At 34.7% G+C, this 21,569-nt stretch overlaps 1 protein-coding gene across 1 annotated transcript in view; it reads right to left on the bottom strand.

The window, feature by feature from the left end:
- Positions 1 to 21,569, bottom strand: part of wb (wing blister) — a 183,941-nt gene that overhangs the window by 134,229 nt on the left and 28,143 nt on the right. Inside the window, exon 2 of the mRNA XM_018517448.1 lies at positions 14,899 to 15,206. Coding sequence (XP_018372950.1) covers positions 14,899 to 15,206 — 308 coding nt within the window. The remainder of the gene's footprint in view (positions 1 to 14,898; positions 15,207 to 21,569) is intronic.

The following is a 21,569-nucleotide window of genomic DNA, read 5'->3' as shown; positions in this document are numbered from 1 at the left end:
AAGAAGACACGTTGCATCTATTATGTCTTATTGTTTATTTCTTAATGGTTATCCGTGATTATTAATAAATAGTAATGTTTCATTTCTCGTATTTTATAAATATGTACGACAACTTATTCGAAGCAGCGAGTTGCAGAGAAATATACATTCTGATGGCACAGATAGCAATGATAAGAAATATTAGAAAACTTATGTACGCGATATGTAATTAAACCGACTAGCGCCCGATATTATTCATTCAAGCTACACTTAGAATAATTTGATAAACGAATCAATTAAATGTCACTATGAACAAGCCGACGTAACATGTTATCATCGATTGCACAGGAGAATATTGCACAGAAAATGCGTTCGAGATATATTATTAAATCGAACCGCTTATTGCTACCTTTCTTAGAAGCAGGGAGTTCGTAAAAATATTCTGGGAGTGTCTGACACGTAAGATTTTTTTGCTATTTAAATACCCGCTTGGTATCAAACATGTTTTTCTCGAACCAGGTCGCTAACATAATACACAGTGACGAGAAATTGTGCGACTCTATAAGATAAACTTTTATTGAAATATTAATTAAATGTTTAATTAACTTGACGAATTGCCGACGCGAATAGAGCTGATTAATATATTCTAGCTTCGAGATATTTTCACATTATATAGCGTTATTATGTATTATTTATGACATAATCTTGCACAGTAGCCAATGAAACTAAACTTCTCTCGAAAAGTGTAGCTTATTCAGCTCTTTTTAAAAGATAACATTTTTATATGTCATGATAATATGATTTTACAGCTAAAATATAACTATATTGAGGTAAATGTCTCAGTGACTGGATAATGTCCGAACATTTACATAAAACTTTATATATTTGTTTATATTGTTATTAATCTCAAATGCTTTCTTAAATATAATATTTTAATTGTAATCTTTAAATACAATTAAATTATATTGTAATAAAAAAAGCGTTTGAGATTAATAATAATAAATTTTGTATTTATATCACTAGATTGATAAAGTAACAAGAAATAAAATTAAAGAATTTAATTTACATAAAAATTAATCGTTAATCGTAATGAGTCTTCATTCCAGAATTTCTTGTGCACTAATACTATATCCAGAAATCGCGTGCGACCATTTATTTATCTCAACTATTTACGGAAATTACTCAAAGTCTGAGATCAAACGCGCGTGTTTCCGCTCTCTCGATTCATAAGTACGGAGTATAAAATATAGTCGCGTTTATGTTCCACACATTTCTCATCTTTCTTTCTCTCTCTTTGCAGCAGCTTACTTATGACGGACATATTTTGATGACATGTCATGTCGCTCGCTACCATGTCTCGGTCCAATGCATCGGACTGTATGCACGAAACGAGCAGATTTATCGGAGAAGTCTCCCGTTACTACCACTAGGTAGACGTATTAATTGCGGATGGATTTAAAGTAACGCGAGACGACTTAATCCGATTACGGGACTCGTGATGGCAAGAGGTTCGTTGCCGATCTGAAATTCCTCAGCTAGATATAAAACTACCAAAACATGAACACATAATATGGAATTTCGCATCTTTTTTTATGATTACATATTCATATTTTTGTATTATTGTATACTTATCCAAAGTAACATTTTTCAGCAGAGACAGTTAATCACAAATGTCATCTGAATATTATATTGTTAAAGCTTAAACAATATTATAAATTTTATAATAATTTATAAAAATACATTAAAAATAAAATTAATTTTTATAATTATTCTTATTTTTATCAACAATAAATTATTTTTGCTTATCTCTCTAATAAATTATTATTATTAATTTTTATTTTTATTTTCTAATTTTATTTATACTTTATAAGATTTATAGCAAGAAAGAAAATTATAAAATTTCTTCCACTTTTTGACACTTTGTTTTCTCATTTATCTAATTTGCTAATAATCGAGACATCTTAAATTAAAATTGACATGGTAAGGGATTTATTGGATTGGATATACGATTTTCCGCAGATGGCTACGTCTGGCAATCAAATTTTTACGTCGAGCAGCGCGAACGAAATCGAATCATGGGAAACGTCATCGAGGGAAACGATTATTTGACGAAGAGCGAAATTCGATTGGGCGTGTGTCGGAGAACTTAGTGAGGGAGGCTCGGCAAAATTGGATTTAGACACGTACATAAGTTGGTGCAGCGACCTCGCGAGAGATTACACCGGGGCAATTTATATCGTTACAGAAGCAGCAATTTGACGGGGGAAGTATATATCTGTATTACTTCATCGTACATTGCCTTGTTGCTGAATCGCAATCAGGGACAAATATAGCTACAATTTTATTTAACATTTTAAAAAATCTAATATTATCATACTGTAATTAGTAAAAAAGTAATTAAAAAATTCGTGCATATATGAAAAAATATGTGGTTTTTATAAAAAATTATTTCTGAGTATATAAAAGTACTCTAAAAACCTTGCATTAATTTCAGATGACAATTCATATAAAATATTTTATGAGATGTTCTCTATACTATCATATTAATTTTAGTCGAATAATTTCTCCAGTTTATACAATCTAATGTATCAGATTTCATAATATATTTACTTCTCGCACTTCTCGAGATGAGAATTCTAGCGAGTGCTCATCTTGGGACTTGGCTGAGCGAGCAAGACCTCGATGCAACGAGGGACACCGCGCGGTCTGCCACGAAGGATTCCACGTCCTGGTCTCTTGCCAATCTGATCTCGGTTTGGACCGATGCTCCGCGACGTTTGCCAAAAGACATTCGTGCACGTGCGATGAACACGCGTACGGGAACCGCTTTCGTCGCGCGTTAACAAGAAATCCCAAGTGCGTTGATGAAATTAGTCTGGAAGCGAGATCGTGAGCGAAAACTGGTGTGTGAGGATCATTCTTTTTTCGCCAATATAGTCTCGTTATAATTACACAATTCCTTTTTGAAATATAATTAACAAATTCAAAATAAGTATCGAAATATTTATGTATAGGCATATTAAATCTGTTTGTCACGAAAATTAACGATAATGCCGGTACAAAGGAAGCAGCGACCAGATATAAAATTCGTCATATTACAACTCGATTGAATTGCAAAGTGGGTCATCGTTAAAGGGAAAAAGCATGATTGTGAGAGTGACGTTAGAGAACGCAGTTTTAACGTACACTAATGCGTGTAGTATGGACGTAACATCTTCCGAGCAGAATCGCCTTCATTACTTGAGAAAGTTCGAGGAAACATATTATCGGGGTCCTGGGTGGTCCAAGGCCATCGATTTTACGACTCGATTTGGTTTCTCAAAGGAAATTGCCCAAGCTCCTTTAAAAAGGGGGTCAACCATGAGAGAGAAAGAACCTCCCTCGTAAAGGTTATACAAATTCTTTGTCGCTGAATACTTTATGTTGCGAGAATGCCTCGATTATCTGCAGTAAAAACCGGTTAAAATCACGCTCTAGAAATGTTTTTCTAATTGATCTCCTAATAGGTCCAGAATTTCTTCACAATCCGGTTTAAAAAATAATCCGTAACAAATCTGGTTTAATAGAATAGAAGTAAAAATTTAGATAAAATTTTTTACCTTAGAACAATTAAAGAGAGATATAAAAATTTGTTTCTCAAGCTGTTCAGTCTACGTTCTTTGTTTGGTTTGAACACGCGGAAATAACACTGATCGACAAAATTTCACTTTTCTTATGTTAAATAGACTTTATAAGGTGCTTCTTATAGTATTTTTTGCACTGATTTCACAAATCTGTTTGGCAAATTTACGAGGAAGGCACAATTTTTAAGTAATTCATGGATTCAGAAATTTTATAAATTGACGTTTTTCGATATTCCATTTATCGATAAAATTTCATTTTTCTTATATTAAATTGATATAATAGAGTGTTTTTTATAATATTTTTTTGCGTTGATTCTATTCGCTAAATTCATGAGGAAAACAGGGTTTTTTTAGCAACATGCGTTTAAAAATTTCTGCTTATTTTTTCTGCTTAGACAGTAATAAAATATAGAAAATAGTTACTGAATTTAATATGATTTTCTATTCACATTATGAAAGATTTCAAACAAAAATTTTAATTAACAAAAAGATATATCATATATATTAAGTCATATATATGTATATTAAGTCATAAGTCATATATATTAAGAGTTATTGTTAAAAAAAGTCAAGTTTTTCAAAAGACATATGTCGATTACAAAAAACTGGAGGCCGTAGGATAAATTCTAACCTTATTTTCAGAATCAGCATAAAAAAACACATAAGAATTAGCTAAAATAATCTATTTAACAAAATTATTATATCAACTATTGTAGTATAATTATAAACTTCTAAATATAAACTTATTATCGTCGTTGAAGAAATAAAATAGTTCGAAATTCAAACGGTTTTAATACTTGAGAATTTTGCGAGTTTGGCAAATATTATGATACTTAAATTTTAAGTAAAGAGTACTTTGTAAGAGATATTTGCCTCGAGCATTTAACGAACGAGGAAGAAACGCGCACAACACAGCGATAATTGATCGGGGTCGATGAATCACGCCGAAGCCGCAATCCCTCTGCTCCACAAACACCGACGGTTAATCGGACCGGGTAATTCGATTTTGTGAGCAGTCGGATCAACAGTACGGTACGAAGCGAAAGCCCACCGAGTTTCAAGTTGCGGCCCTCGCTCCTCTTCAGTCGGGGCCTCCTCTTTTTTTTCCCCTACTGTGCTCTTCCCTCGGAACCGAGCCACGAATACTTGTATGTACGTCCGCCTTCGATGCTGGAGAAGAGTCGAAAGTATGCAGGCATCGTGTACAATCTGTGCACGGGTAAATACCTGCTCCGGTATACCTGCGGCGCGACATAAACCCAGGCCTCCATAAACGGTCCAGTTGCCTACCGCACTTATTCTTTTCCGGCTGTGCTCTCACGAGGAGCATTATATTAAGGGAGCGTTTAGGCGTCGTCTACAATACACGGAGTAAGAAGTAAGAGTAAGAAATTGACCAATCACAGTCGAATGTGAGAAGAATAATCGACTGTGATTGGTCAATTTCTTACTCCTACTTCTTACTCCGTGTATTGTAGACGACGCCTTATATTGGCCGTAACCGTATGCCGTAATCTGTAAAAATTGACCAATCACCTTCGAGTATTCCCTTCTTATCGCCGAATGAGAGGGGAATACTTGACTGTGATTAGTCAATTCTTAGGCTGGATTCACACTGGATCCGACGTGCGTCGTACAACGCTCTGCAACCAATCAGCAAGTAGGATTTTGCTTCGTATCATTGATACAAAATAAAATTCTGCTTTCTGATTGATCGCAGGACGTCGTACGACGCACTTCGGATCCAGGATGAATCCAGCATTACAGATTACGGTTACGGCCAATATAAATGCTCTCTATAAGCCTCCTCACCGCGGGAAACGAGAGGAAAGGAGAGAAATGAACGAAAAATTCACGCGCTTCCGATCGTTAACCCTTCGCACACGAAGCTCTCACGTGCACCGCGATGATTCAAGCGCATCCGTCTATATCCGTTTTTCTTCTCGCTCCCTCGCGAAGTCTGTGCGACTTAAAAATAACCCAAAAGCGCACATCTCATGTGGTACGAGTTTAATTGCCGTAAAGTTGTCAGAGTGTAACGACGTGACGGGAAGTGATCACTTTAAATAAGCCAGGCCCGAGAAATTCATCATCTAAATGCAGAATCGTTATTGACGAAATCAGATTTCTGTATCAAATCTCAAGTTACAAGAATCGCATTGCTTCAAATTAACTCTTCTCGATATATGTGTGTGTGAGAACGATATACTTAGGTAAGATTGACATACTCAATCAATTTGTGTTATAACTTTCATAAAAACAAATACTGTAAAGAGAAGCGCCACTTACGGTCGAAGTTGGATGTTGGAATAATACATCTATATGTATTTAAATGAATTTATCTCAGATATGTTTACCGATTACTTTTCGCCTTTTCGGACTTGCACCAATCAAACTAAAATAATAATCTTTCTGAATTAAATCAGAACGAGATAAATTTATTTAAATACATATAGATGTATTATTTCAACATCCGACTTTGATCGTAAGTGGCATTTCTTGTGTCTAACTTATTAATATTGTACAGAAATGTTTTTAATCTAAACATCAGAAACATAACGATAGCAAATGTATGTTATATTAACCTCGATTAACCTTTAGTACATACAATGATTATCTGATTTTTTTTACTACGCACAATTGATCATTCGGATTAATTTTCGGATTAATATCGCTTTATAAGCATACAAAGATTATTAAATGAATCTTACATATATACTTTACATCTTTAGATAATATTTATAAAATGTACTAAAAAAGGAAAGAATAGAGATTATTATTTAGCCAAGTGCTTCTAGTATTTCAAAGAAAAGATTCGAAATGCGTCAGATATAAATGATTCAATCGTATGTACTATAAGGATTAATAAAATGATTATAAGTAATGGAAAAAGCATTAAGAAAACATTGCGAAAAAAAGCGAGTATGTTATCCATATTCAGAGTGGCACTGAAGGGTTAACATTGTCATCCCGAGTGTTACACTTCTGGCATCATAATTAATAATAACCGTTTTCAATCACGAATACACTCAATCAATCTCGAATATAGAATTCCGCAATCGCAATTAAGAGAACGTGTCGCGCACAAGGAGTACGAGGAGTGAATAAGAGTAATCCGTGAATGCAAATGATCCTCATATTTCGTTCGAACGTGATCTCGTTGCTTCAATATAATTCCAAGTAATTAAATTTCACCACACACACGTAATTGACACGCTTTCGATACGAGGTGCAGAAGCAAGAAGTTTATTCGATTTATCATCGGCGCGGCATTCTCGCTTTCCATTCTCGCCGTCTTCGAGTCACGATGGCGAATTACGACCCCTGATCCTCTTTATAACGGGATGTACTACAAATATTTTTCCAAATATGGCGCTACATCATGCTTCGATCATCAATAGTTCCACAAGGAAATATTTTCCAATATTGCTTCACCGGAGGTAGGTGCTTCGATATGATCAAATAATCTTACTTGTGCTATCTCACGATTCTGTATACATAATAATCTTGATCGAAAAGAAGAAAAAATTAATATTTAAATAGTATCGCGCTACAATCTTCTGCGAAAATTTTGCGATCTTTCGATTCGTTAAACTTTCGGTCAAAGAGCAGGATAGGACTGGATTGATTTATCGTCCGTTCCTTTTATACCTCGATTTTCTCACATTTCGTTCCGGCTCGACCGGTCACGAAGTGCCATCGCATCGTCGCGTTTGAATGTTGGCTCATAAGTTTCCATCAGCGATGACTAGCGTCATGGTCAGGAGCCTTAAAATATTTTGCACACCTGTGAGAACGTAAAAGTTGATTTTCCTCTTTTACTCAAGCACTTTGACAGAGCAACCATCGATCTTTTTTGAACGAGTGTAAACAGGGATGCAAATTCTCCACGCAGATAACTTTAGACGTACAGTAAGTTATGTATCGCTGATAATATTTCAACGAAACGGAGACCGTATAACACTTTTAAGAGTAAACAAATCGATATTTAATTAAATTATGTTCTTGTTTAGCTCGCTTTCGAAAGACTAAAAAGATATCCACTTCTTTTCGCTTCGCAGTTCTTTCGCGAACCTTTCGAAGCAGCCTACCGATAATATCGCAGTAAAGTAAGATCCGCGGCGCGATAAATGAAATGTCGCTTTAAATTTCGTTCCGCTTCTTGACTTAACGAAAGGTAATTTTCGATACGAGTGCGATTCGCGTGCGTGTCTTCTCACCTCACGCGATCCTCTTATTGCGTGCCACAAACTCGCGAAGATAACGTCCAGTAAAACTTTCGCTCCGTCATAAATAAAATGACGTTTTAATTATCGGCCGGTTCCGCGAATCAAAGAAAAGCAATTTGTGCGTGAAGACGCGAGTGTGAATATCGTCGTGTGCCATGGTCTTACTGCCAAGGAAGTCTTCAATAAGGCTGAGACCAATATCATCGAGCCCCGAAATATCTTAATAACCCGATCCTTGTCGGTTCAAACGTGGCTCTGAATAATAATTCACGCCATTCACTTGACAAGCAAGCTGTTTTTACAGAGAGCGAGAAAAAAGCATGAAAGCAATAAAAGAAAATGATCTTACGTTCGACACGATGCATAATCGATCGACCGCATACAGAGTACGAGGAAATCGAACTGAAAATTGCTGAGATAATATAAGAACTTTACTAAATAAGGTTTGCCTAAGCATTTTGATTTTTGCTGAATCCAACATTGAAAACTGATGGTTAGATTTAAAATAGGAAACATTTCTGAACATTAATTAAAAATATAAGATATTTTTTGTAGGTTTGTTCACGTTTTATTTTTTGCCCTAAGAATCTTCGCTTTCTTTTTTTATCTTATTTTAAGTGCAAAAATTTTGGAGATTTTAAGCAACGCGAACAAACTTAATATTTAAATGAGTACAGTGAAGATTTAACTGTTCACTATTAAATTGTTCAAGATTTAACTATCTACAAACAGCAAGTAAATAATAGCAACTATATTGAATACTAAGTTGTACTTGGAGCCAATTAGACCTAAACTGAAAGAGATAAATTGTAGAAGGTGCAAAAAAAAGTTTAATTAATGGTTCTCAACTCTAATGCAGAAAATACTATATAAATTATTAGATATAATTATTTTAAAAATAATACATCTAGTTTAAGTGTAAAAACCGGAAGACCGTACCTTAATATATGATGTTATCTAAATTGCGTCATACGATTAATAATTTCGATTACGATCTGTTATCAGCTTATGGCATACTTTGATTTATTTCTTTTAATTGACGACCATGGACCGATGATACGATTATCGCTCTAAGGCTGGCATCTCGAAGAAGCCTGGTTTAATCGCTTCAACCTATAATGCGGACGACCAACGGTGTGTTGTGAGCAGAAAGCAAAAAGATGGCTGGCCGCTGAATCCGTTGTATGTAAGGGCCGCGCGCCGCGGTCTGTAATTATCGCCACTGGCCGTGGGAATTGAATTACGAGATAAATTCGTGACGTGCCATAACGGTGGCTATTCCGACAAAAGGCATGAAGCCATCTCAAGCATATTTGATGATCTCGATCAAGACTATCATGCTCTAGGTAATTTGCATATTCTCATTATAGATGTCTATATAAAGACAATAATCTCTTTTTTCTTCCACTTTATTGCAGACTATCAGAAAAGAAATAGACAATTCTATCAGAGAGAGAATTTGAGTTTAGAAAATTATACTAACGATTCAAAATATATTATCAATCCGATTCTATCTTGCTCTTTAACCGAAAATTTAATAAATCGAAAGATTGCAAAATTTTTTGTAGAAGATGATATGATTTAATCAGGAAGTAGTCACCTAATTTTTTTATATAAATGATTACCTTGCAATGTTTTTACATCGTTTGAAATCACTATTATTAATATATCATGTATTATTGTTTTCCGATTAGTAATTGAGATTATTATAGATATGGATTTAATCATAATTTTTTGAAGAAAGTAAGTAGAAACCCCAAACAAATAAGTACTAAACAAAATAAGCACGTTAAATTATACTTATTATAACAGTATTTCTAAATACTGTTATAAATAAATATTTTACTCAATATAACGCTTTTTTATAAAGATTTTGATGGAATTGTATATTTAAAGATTAGTAAAGAATAGTTATTAAAAAAGAAAACAATATGTTGAATAATATCTATGAAAAACAATGTTTTATACAACAATACACATTTCCTCGCCGGAATAAAGATATTCCAGACGACTATTCCTAAGTTAAATATTAATATTTTTCTTTTCGATTGCAACGTAAATTTTAGAGGAAGAAAACAAAGATAAAAGCTTATATTGCTCTCCACGTTTTTATGGCTACGAAGAATTTGGCACTCTGCATTATGAAAAGTACCACATTGCTTAATTCAAAAGCGTCTCGCATTCTCAATTCATAGCGATCCAATAACGCACAATGTTGCGCGCACGGTCATAAAACCCGGGTAAAAAACCACGATTGTGTCTCGTCGTGTAACATATGTATACATCATCCGCGATCCCGCAAGGTCCGGTCCATGAATAGGAAAAAGGAACAAGTCCGCCTTCACGAGGAGCGATCTTCCACCCTACGAGGTATTATTTTCGTGACTCCGTCTCGTCTCTCACTTTCTCCCCGTTCCATTCCCGCTTGCCCCAGGAAGATGATTCATTCACCCGGCCGAAGGAGAAAACGGCGTGTGCGCTGGTTCGAGGACCTCAAGCAAGCGTTCGAGAGACGACGGCAACTTGACTCGTTAATCCGTGAACAATGAAGGATTGGAGCTTCAGTCGTTCGACGTGAGTACCATTCGCTGCTCCTTTTCACGTTCGATACCTCATCGGCAGGGTTAGAGGTGGCGTCGATCTACGACGGACGATAACTCGTCGGTTTCATTCCGATGCTATTCGAGGGAGGCGGTTCGACGCGCGGTCTGATCCTTCCGTGATCCTTCGACAGAATCATTTCTCTTTTTGGTCCACACAAGTGGCACAGCATGCGATATTATAAATATATTGATTCTGATACTTGTAGCTTATAAATATACACGGAAAGAACGTTTTGCTGAAGTATCTAAAACTTTGATTAGATACGGATTTAAAAATAATTTTGTTGGATCATTAAAATAATTATATACAAAGTTTATGAGTGTTGATAAACATGCTGCAAAAAGTTACAACATTCTAGCAACCAATTTGACGTCCTACATAATTATTTTAATTCAAACAAAATTATTTTCAGATTTGTATCTAATCCTATATTAAAATTAGCGTGTCACGTTTTTTTGAAGCCTCTTTTCAAAGGGATGTTGGAGTACTCCGATTTCGATGTGGCTTCGTATTCGGGGGTTTTAGGGAAGGACACCAGAGTATACATGATAAGGGAGGAAATACAAAGGGAAAAATTAAGAGGGGGAAAATGGGCTTGGGCACTAAGTAAATATGACTGTTCGCTCCAAGAGGGAAGTGCCTTAAAAGTTGCAGCGCAAAAATCGAAAATGTTTGGAAATAGTAGCGCATAAATCAGAGAATTGTTTTGCATAGTCAGAGTATTTAATTTTGCAATTTTAAACGACTTAGGGATGAATATGACTGTTCGCTCCAAGAAGGAAGTGTCTTAAAGATTGCAGCGCAAAAATCGAAAATGCCTGGAAATAGTAGCGCATAAATAGCGCATAAATCCTGTGTATTTAATTTTCCAAATCGGTTGTTTTCAACGGGAGGAGAGGCTGACTGTCTGCCTACTCAGCTCCCCCATAAAAAAATTTTTTTTTTAGCTAAACGGAATGAGCCCAAAAATGTATTTTTGGGCTCATTCCGTTTTTTGCGGGTATGGGTAACACATAAATAGCGCATTATTCCATAAATTAAATAATAGCTAAATTTGAGATATTTCAACAAAATTGTTTTTTCCATGTATTATTAAGATGTTACATTATTTTAATTATTGAAAATTATTTTTTCTTGCAGTGAATATTAAGAAATGTTCAATTATCTGAACGACACAAATTCAAAACGTTTTATTAATTTTTGTAATTATTGCATTGTTATAGAAAATGCTTCATTAGCGATTCATATAATATTTTATCCTGTGTTCTTGTATATTTTGCGGAACATATTAAATACTTTCTTTTTCAACATTGCTTTAAGAATACTAATGAATTTTCTGCAACGACGGAGACCGGCTATTACAACTCCTCCTCTTCTATATTCAATTTTTAAGAATTATTAATCACGTTCGCGATCTGTTATGGAAGATACTTCGTTAACTATCGTACCTTCCCGCGTAATCGATTTTCTGTTTTCTTTCGCATGCAAAATATATATTAAATGCATTTTCAAGACTCCATTAAGAGTACTAATGAATTTCATACGGTCAGTCACCATCTTAACTCCTCCTCTTTTGCCGCGAGGAAATGTCGGTATGTCAGCAAAAAGAGCCACACGAAGTGCGGCGGCGATCGTTCCCTTCTCAATGTTTGACGATCATTTGTAGCCGTCTGCTAATTATTGCGCAACACGATCCCGGCTCTTTCACCGTGTACAGCGATATAAAGGTTGTCCATCAGGCGGCCTTTTTATATAGGTACAGACAAATTAATTTATTCTACCATACGCCTTCGCATGAAAGGCGGAGTTGATCCTAACGCTCGGTTATGCCAATCAGTAGCGCAAACAGAAGTTATACGTGAGATGAGTTAACGGAACCAATCAATGCGTGGGAAGTTTCTTCTCAACAAATCAGGAAATAAGATCTAACTTTCCTACATATTGACATTTAGCAAAAAATTTCTTTCTTCAAATCATTACAATACGCAAGAACAAAATATTATTATTACCATTGTCTCTGCTTTTTTATAAAAAAATGTTTTCGTAATAAAGTTACTTGTATTATTTCAATTCCAAAGGATATAACAAATATAACAAATTATTAAATATGTAGAGATTAATGTAGTCATTTTTAACATTAGATTGTTACAATTTTTGCTAAAAAAAATCTTTCTTTCAATTTAGGTGGTCGTGACTTATAAAACAATAAAGACAATAACAACAACGCTCGATGTATCGTATCGATTCAATGTCGGTTTGAGGGACAAAAGAAACAATCACGAACAGCGACGGACGGCCGTAAAATTAATAAGTGCAATGAGCGTTAACGAGGACCATAAACATATTCCCCCGCGTTCTGTTTATTCACCGATTAGCATAATCATTCCCAATATTCACGGACCGTAATTTAAAAATGTCGCAATGAATCGCAAGCAATTTTCTCTTCATAAAAAGTACTACAACGAAAGATACGGTGTATATATATATCGCAGGATTATTACCCGAAGAAAAACACCTCCAGTTACAGATTCTAATTCTCATGCTGCAAAGAAACACTGCAATGTGTATTATCTTTTCTTTCATAATAGTCTTAATTATGCTTCACTTCATAACATATTGATTTGTTTTATTATATATTACAAAATTATACGACTAAATATAAAAAATAGAATTAAAAAATCAATTTCGTTACCTTATTTTGGTTTAGTAAAATTATTTTCAAATCTGTATTCAGCTGAATTTTTAGATAAATTTTAGCAAAACCATTCTATCTATATTGCAAATGCTGTTATAAAGTCGACGTAGAATCATGATTACAAGCTCATCATTAAAAAAGCAATTTTGTTGTTTTCTGAAAATTTGTGAAAAATGTTTATCTTTCAGGAAATGAGAATTAGATTGCATGTATATAAGTAATTTTAGTTACGGACCATTATGAGAGAATCGGCTTTTATAAACGATACACCTACAACGCGATCGGACGCGAAAGATATCTCGAAAGGATAGGAAGAATTAGGCTCACAATCAGCGTCCAATTAAGAGTCAAGGTTGCGGGCCACCTACACTGCGTCTCTCAATTACATAGCGAGATTTCGCCCATCTTAACGTGTTCATTATTGTGGTACCAGTGGTAGTTGTACGGCGGTAGTTGTATTAACGTATCAATTATGCTCAGAACCCTGCGGCTGTCGTATCCCGTAGGAGGATCAATTAGCAAATTACGCATACGAGTTTGCCAACGGAACATTCGATATCTAACTGCTACCCAGGTTTTTGAAATTTATAAAACAAAGTTTTTGAGATTTATAAGGCAAGCGTTCCAGATAATTTTGATAGATATTGTAGTTATGCGAATATATTGTATTAATTTTCCTGCGACATAAATTTCATAATTTTGTCATAAAAATTATGAAAAATTAAGAAATATTCCATCAGCAATGATTAATTTATTTTTATTAATTAAATTAGACTTTATAGAAAATTAATTTTCTCTTTTTGTTTTTACTTTTATCATATGACGGTGATAAAAGAGTATTATATTGTAGAGTATCATGTTTAATATTTATTGTACTCTTAAAAATCAAAAAAGAATTTTGTTAAATATAAAATTAAATATTCACCGATACTTAATTTTGTATTTAAAAAAATTTGTAAAAATATAATTCTATCAGGACACATTTAATTAACGGATTAATTCGATGCACTTTAGAAACGCATAGAATAAGATTTCTATGTGTGGAATAAAGTTCCATCTCGTCAAAATTTAGCTCCCCTTACTTGTCACGTCGGCACTTCATTCTGTGGATCCACTTCGCGGTACGTCCTCATTACTAAGAGTCTCTCAAAAAAAGGGACGCCGTGCTCGTTAAAACGTTTTTCTCCGCCGCCGCTCGCAATTTGTTAAAGGACGAAGGGCTACATGGGGCATACCTGCGAGCCGGCACGTAAATTTCCGGAAAGGGATCCTCTAAAGCTTCTCTATCTTCTCCATCTTGCCCTATACGTATCTTTCTCTGTTTCACTTCGCGCAAATCAGTTCCGATTCTCTCGTTTCTTGTATCTTTTTCTTTTTCTGTCCATTTCACCATTGTCTGCACGGAGAAAACGAAAAAATTCGACATCAAAGAGCATAATACAAGAAACGAGTATAACAAGAGAACGAAAGTCGTTTTACGATTTTTCAGAGGACGAGAATAAAAGGGACCTTTAATGCGATATAATGCGCCATATATATATATATAGAAGAAAAAAGATCTATTCAGAAATCAAAGTAGAAATGTAAAAATTAAGTGTGAATCAACATAAATTATCGCAAAGTAATCGCTTAAAAATCATTTCACCTTCCTTTAAATTTATTAAAGTCTCAAGAATTATGTTTAGTATTATTACATAAAATCTATTTGTTAAAAAATTTGTTTAATTAGCTTTTGCCCTAAATACTTATTGCTTAAACATCTACATACCTGTTTGAGATCCAAGAGGATTGTCACGTATTCGTAATGATCGCCTCTCGCTAATGTAGGACTTTGCCACCATTTTCCGGGATTCGAGTCGAGGATGTTGCTGGTATTGTGCCTCTTGCCAGGATCTGGACTCCTGGAGTCGCAGACGGCGCATCTCGACGATTCCGAGGGCTTACAGAAAGTCTCTGGGCCCTCCTCACCGCAGGTCGCATTAACGTAAATATCCGCTTTCGCGGCGACATTGAATGTGGACGGAAAGAGACCGCTATTTTTTAAGTTCTTATTCAGACTGTACGTACTTCTCTGAGCTGAAATCAAAACGGGTAATTCTTGTTAAATTAGAATAAAAAAATTAAATAGCACATAACAAAAGATATAAATATTTTTGTATTTTAAATGTCATATTATTTATTTTAAACTATAAACTTGTACCATAAGTTTTACATAGTAAATTGTACGATTATTTAACAGAGCTATAACTGTCATTATAATTAATCACCAATAAACCAAGGCAATGTGGACTTTCTGAAGACCCCTGTTATCGTCTAAACTGCTGTCAAGATTCCGAAATAGAGCCGTGCATCGTTAAAATTCTGTTCTAGTCGTTAATTCTCTTTTAGTTTTGTTTTACGAGACTACTGGTGCCTTTTATTGATGAATCGGTACATCGGTACGTAGCGTCGATAAATCACTGTGAGCCTCAGTGCCTAGCTATGTTTATTCTACAAGCGTCTGCCTGTGAGGTCAGAGGTATACATTAGCGTCTCATAAATTCGTTTGATGCGGAAAATTCATGAAGGAAAAGCTAATTTTACATTAATCTTCCGAAAGAAATTCCTCTCAGATTTTTATTAGATGGATTTAAAGTTGTAGCTCTAATAAACATTTATTAACCATTATTTCTAATAAAAATTTATTAACCATTATTTCTTATTTATAAATGAACAATTATATAATTTATAATAAAAATAACAAATGCGTTAACTTCATCTTTTCTTGTAAAAAACAATTATAATACTAATTCTCAAAATTGTTTAAATGTCAACATAATAAAATGTTACAAGAGAACGTATTATCTTGATTAAAAATACTTGCTGCAAACAGATTACAATTTTACATATGTGTAATAAATTTTTAATTAGTTTTACAAGAAACGTTTCTGATATATCCACTGCATGCGGCAGATAAATGTAAACTCCAATCGATCAGAGATGTCAATTACAACTTACTGTAATATGCGTGTGTAATTATAACTAACAAATATCAGTTGTAATTATAATACATAAAAAAATCATTACTTTTTCATGTACATGTCGCGATGTCGACGCAATATCTCCGGTCGGGAGAGCTGCATGAAGAGAAAAAGGAAAAAAGAATAGACGAATAGGAAGAAAGAAACGTGTAATCGAAGCGACGTGTACCGATCCCATCATTTTCTGCTAGGCAACGCATCCATCGACAGGTTTTGACAGAGCATAACGTGAAACCAGTTGCGAAACACCGTGGAGATGCAACGCAAAGATGCAGTGAACAGGTTCGTCGTCGCGCTGGTTCTCCGAGTAACACCTGAACGGGTTACTCGCGTATACATCGTGCGACACATGAAGAAACGTGACGAGCTTACCCGCGGCAGAAAGAGAGAGAACAGTGTGCAAAAGATAAAAGACACTGCGCCGCACCGGTGATAATGAATTGATCATTGCGCCGTGAAAATTGCAACGGAAGAAGTAATCGGTTGAGTTTTCTTTTTCCGACATGACTCGAGAATTGATTAGCGGCTGACAGAGAACTTTAATAACTTGTCATACATTTTTATTCACTTCTGAATTGATGTCGTACGTAAATTGTTTCTAATCCTGACTTATTTACGTAAAACATGTCGAACTTTGATCCATCTCATGATTTGATATTATGATTTTTTTTAATGTTAACCAATCGATATGAGCTATGAAATTTCATGAGTCCAGTATACTTTAACCCTTACCATACCAATATGGGTAACTAGTGACCGAGCGATTCCTGTTCGTGCAAGTTTCTTTGAGTCTTTCGGTAATTATAAATTATACTACATTTTATTATTTTCCAAAATAAAGAGTCAATATTTATTCTAGAAAGTTGAAAGTATGTTGATGAATTTTTAGAGATTTTTTAAATTATTTTGAAGAGGTGAAAAAAACGAAGAGATTCTAGTAACCCTTGATGGTATGAATGAGGCACCAAATTGTAGATGGTACGGTAAGGGTTAAATTAATGTATCTTTGTTTATAGTGAATTCAACGATTTTTTTTTCATTTTAAGGATCAAAATTCGATAAGATTATGTAAGGCTGTGAAAAACAATTGTTATAATTTTTTACAACGTAATTGAAGAAAATGTAATAGATCCACTAGATTCTGCGAATACCGATTAGGGTTAGATAAAATATCAAAGATTCTTTTGTATTATGTTTACAATCTTGATTTTGATTTAAGATATAAGTTAAGAATGATGTGCTGTATTCTGCTAAAAATCACTGTTATTAGTCAGTATTATATGTTGCGGGTGTACAACTCATGATCCATCACACTTGATTAATGTTCACTTCGTGCGGATTACACGCGGCCACGTGAGCGGCCATGGCGGGAAATAATGATCCTTCGGTATCGCTCATTTAAACAATATTTAATAATAGTCCTGCTAAAGCTCACACAGCCGCTATAGCAAGAGAAAGATCGTTAACGACGTACCAAGCGCTACGCGGAACGTGCTAATCAGATTACACTAATCGCGCTGCAATATTTCACGCCACTAACGAGCATTTTGCCATTTTCTTCATTGATTCGCTTTTTCGAATATATATTTTTTAGTGGTAATACATCAGTAAAAAGATAAATACGTCTTTAACATATAGTAAGTGCAAAAAGTACAGTTGAGAAATTTAACTTCTAAGATCAGAGTTATTTTCGCGAAATTCTTCTTGTTTATATTGGGGCAGAATCATAGATGTAAGAATAAACTGCGTATTCCTATAAAATGAAATTGTCGCTATTAAAAAAAAATAAGATAACTTGAACCTCTTTCTCTTTCTTTTTCTCCCCCCCCCCCCCCCTCTCTCTTTCTGTCTTTCTTCCTCTTTTTCTCTTTCTAAAGTATCGAGTTAAAAAGAGATGCTGATACGATTTAATTCCTTCTAACGGAGCACATGTTAAGATCATCAGGGAATACGCAGCCTATACCTATTACATCTATAGACAGAACATACTCATTGTTAAGAAATTGCCAATTAATGTTCATCTTTTACAAAAATAAGATTTTTTAAAATAAAAATTTTCCCTATATGAATATTTTTTGCATTCATTGTATTTATTTATTACTGTATATAAGAGTTTAACGAGAGACTTGGGTTTTTGTGTGTGTGAAGCTGGCGTCTCACTTGGTGGAAATTCAATAAATATTGAGAGTTCTGAGTTATTTTGAATAGTTCTACAGTTCTATATAGGATAAGTAAATACTTCCGACCATTAAAGCCGAGAAACTAAAAATTCAAAATGATACGCCAGGTTCACGCAGCGTTATCTTTGTTTAAAAAAGATTCCAGCCACAATTTCTTATTGAATTTAAAAAGATACCTAGTTTTACAGAGAGTTCTGACGCTTAACATTGTTATTTTGATTTTTAAACAATTTTTTATCGTAAAAAAATTGTTTCCTTTACGGGAACGGCGATGAGACGCTGTCTTCACACATACTGAGTTTTCGGTTAAAATTATTAAAAAATACAAAGTTATAAAAAAATTACTTTGGAATTATAGTAATTATAATAATTCCAAAGTAATGTTTTTATAACTTCGCAATGCGTTTGAGATTATTCTGAAAATTAATCATAAACTCTCAGTACACAAAAGCGATGTACGCGAATAGTACTCTAAAGCATGTCTCCCACGCAGAGCGTCTCATTTATCTCACCAGAAAATCCCTAACAAAACAAATGCTTGCCACGTAAAAGGCGAAGCCTTCGCTCGCTGTTCTGGGTCCGGTGACGAATCTGTACAAGTCCCACTAAGCCCCCATGCGCGCTCACGTAGCTCCCTATTTCAAGAACAACGTGGCAGAAATCTCCCGGACGTGCTGCTTGCACCAAACTGCGTGCATTATGCGCGCGTAGAAAGAAAGCAACTGGGCGTTCATCAGAGAACGAGCGGAGGCGCATTGTGCGCGTGTCGGGCTGCAGTCTGCCGAACCGCTCCTATTCCTCTCGCGACTAGAGTATTGTTTGAATGGGGAAGCGACAACAATGACATCTTTTATTAAAGGTGTCTAATAATGTCCAAACATTCCTTTTACTATCCAATAAATAAATCAATATTTTCTAATATAAATATTGCAAAAAAAAAACAAAATTCTTCGAAAGACAGATTCTTACATTACTCAAAATATCAACTAACAGTAACATTATATAAACATTATACTTGTCCACTTAACAATATTAATATAATATAACACATATTGTATGTAATAATTACATTATTGAGTAAGTAATAAATAATAGCATTGATATACACTGTTAAATTTGATAGGGTCAAATTAACTCAATGTGTCGCCACTGCTCCTACTAAATATATCGTTATTTTTTACTAAAATGATATTTAAATTTGACACTATATAATGTTAAATTGATACTGTATAGTGTCAAATATTAACCATTGTTTTAGTAAAAAATAACGATATTATTGAGTAGGAGCAGTGGCGACTCACATTTTATATATATATATTTTTATTTGTATTATCCTAACGTGACAATTTTATATTAATAAAAATAGCTTTCTTATGTACTCATCGCAAGCAATCTCACATTCCATCTTCATTCCACGTCCTCATGGAAATTCGAAGAACGATTTAAATCCAAATGATCGAGTTCAAGGGAACATACCATCGTTCCCGTCCTTGAAACATCCATCGATTATCGTGAATCACAACAGACTCTCCCTATCCTCGCCGATTGCACCCCCGATGCACCTTGCAGCTACTACCATAACGATCGCTCCGCGAATTCCAAAGAGGCGCGTTCGACGTGTTGAAAACACTCGATGCATTTCCGACGCATAGCAAACGCGTGAAACATTGAACACGGGCGTGGTTCACGTTGACATGGGACAGAAGACATGAGTGATCAGGAAATTGGCGGAGGCTTGGTTCGAGAACATTTACTACGCAGCTATTTGTCGTGAGCGATGTATCCGTTCATGAATTGGCCTGTCCGCCAATGTTTCAAGACATGCACGTCCTACGATCGAATTACGCAGCTCAAGCGAATCGCAATAACGAATACAATGATTATTTAGAGCTTATAGAGATAATCGCGAATATGTGAAAAAAAGTAAAAAATAAGCTGTAGCCTTTTATTTTAATTTACTGAACAAGTAAATAGTAGCAATATACAGTGTCCTGAAATTTTTTGCCAGGCGCTTTTGTGTAGATATAGTAGACTAAACTAATCGAAAAGTCTACCATTTTGCAATTTTCGCAATGGTTAAGTACGAGATATTAATTACTAAAAATTACCGAATATTAGTCTTTAATCATTTTTTACTCAAATACCATCACCTTTACAGAAAAACAGCAAGAGACAAAAATTGTTTATTTTCTTCTCATAGAGCTCTAAGAATTTTTTTAAGAATTTTTTCAGAATTTTTTAATACCGTATATTTTCATGTTGGTAAAAATAAGAAATGCAGTACTAAAAAGTTGATAAAAAATTCTGAAAAAATTCTCAGAATTTTATAAGAAGAAAATGAGCAATTTTTGTCTTATGCCGTTTTTCTATAAAGTTGACAGCATTTGAATAAAAAATTATTAAAAACCAATATTCAGCAATTTTTAGTAATTAATATCTTCTTAACTATTGCGAAAATTGCAAAATGGTAGAGGACTTTTCGATTCAATTTGGTCCGCTCTATTTACACAAAAGCGTTTGGCCAAAAATTGCGGTATACAACATAATAAACACTAATAGTATATTTAAAAAATATACTTTTATATGTGTATATTACAGGATAATAATATAAAACATTGGTAAGTATTATATAAATATTATGTTCAGTAAAGAGTATTATAAGTATTAATCCAGTGTATATTATTTGTTCAAATATTAATTAAGACGTTAATTAATGCTTTCTTTATTTAGCATTTATTTATTCAAAACCAGATAATCCGAGTAATTCTATAATTAGTCATCCGTTTAAACACGTTTGCTAAGAAAATAATGTTCAAATTTAAAAGATGTTTCTTGTTAGCGACTTCCGTGCTTAGACGAACTCTGCATTTAGTGCATCGCACGCTTTCCCTTCTGTCGTATCTAACAATATACTCCACTTTCTCGTATGTACATACTCTCTTCTTATAATAGTCGCAACATGGCAAGGGGGAGGATCGCGTGCAACGGCGATTCCAGAAAAGGAGCAGAGACTGCGGGCATTGTGTCATGTTTGCGCACGGAATCGGAGTCTCTTCTCCTGCTTCGTGCTCCTCTTTTCCTCTGCTTCTCTCGTACTGACGTGGAGCGACTTAAACCTGCTACGAGTGACTGATGACGACAGAAATAACCCCTGTTCCGTCTTTCCGCCGGCCGGTCGGCCGGCCGGCGTGCGGCGTGGCACGACGCACGTGTCCACGTGCGTGTGTAGTAAAGCGATG

Source organism: Trachymyrmex cornetzi, unplaced genomic scaffold, assembly GCF_001594075.2.
Source record: "Trachymyrmex cornetzi isolate Tcor2-1 unplaced genomic scaffold, Tcor1.1 scaffold687, whole genome shotgun sequence".
Lineage (NCBI taxonomy): Eukaryota > Metazoa > Arthropoda > Insecta > Hymenoptera > Formicidae > Trachymyrmex > Trachymyrmex cornetzi.
This window is presented reverse-complemented; position numbering and strand designations above follow the sequence as displayed.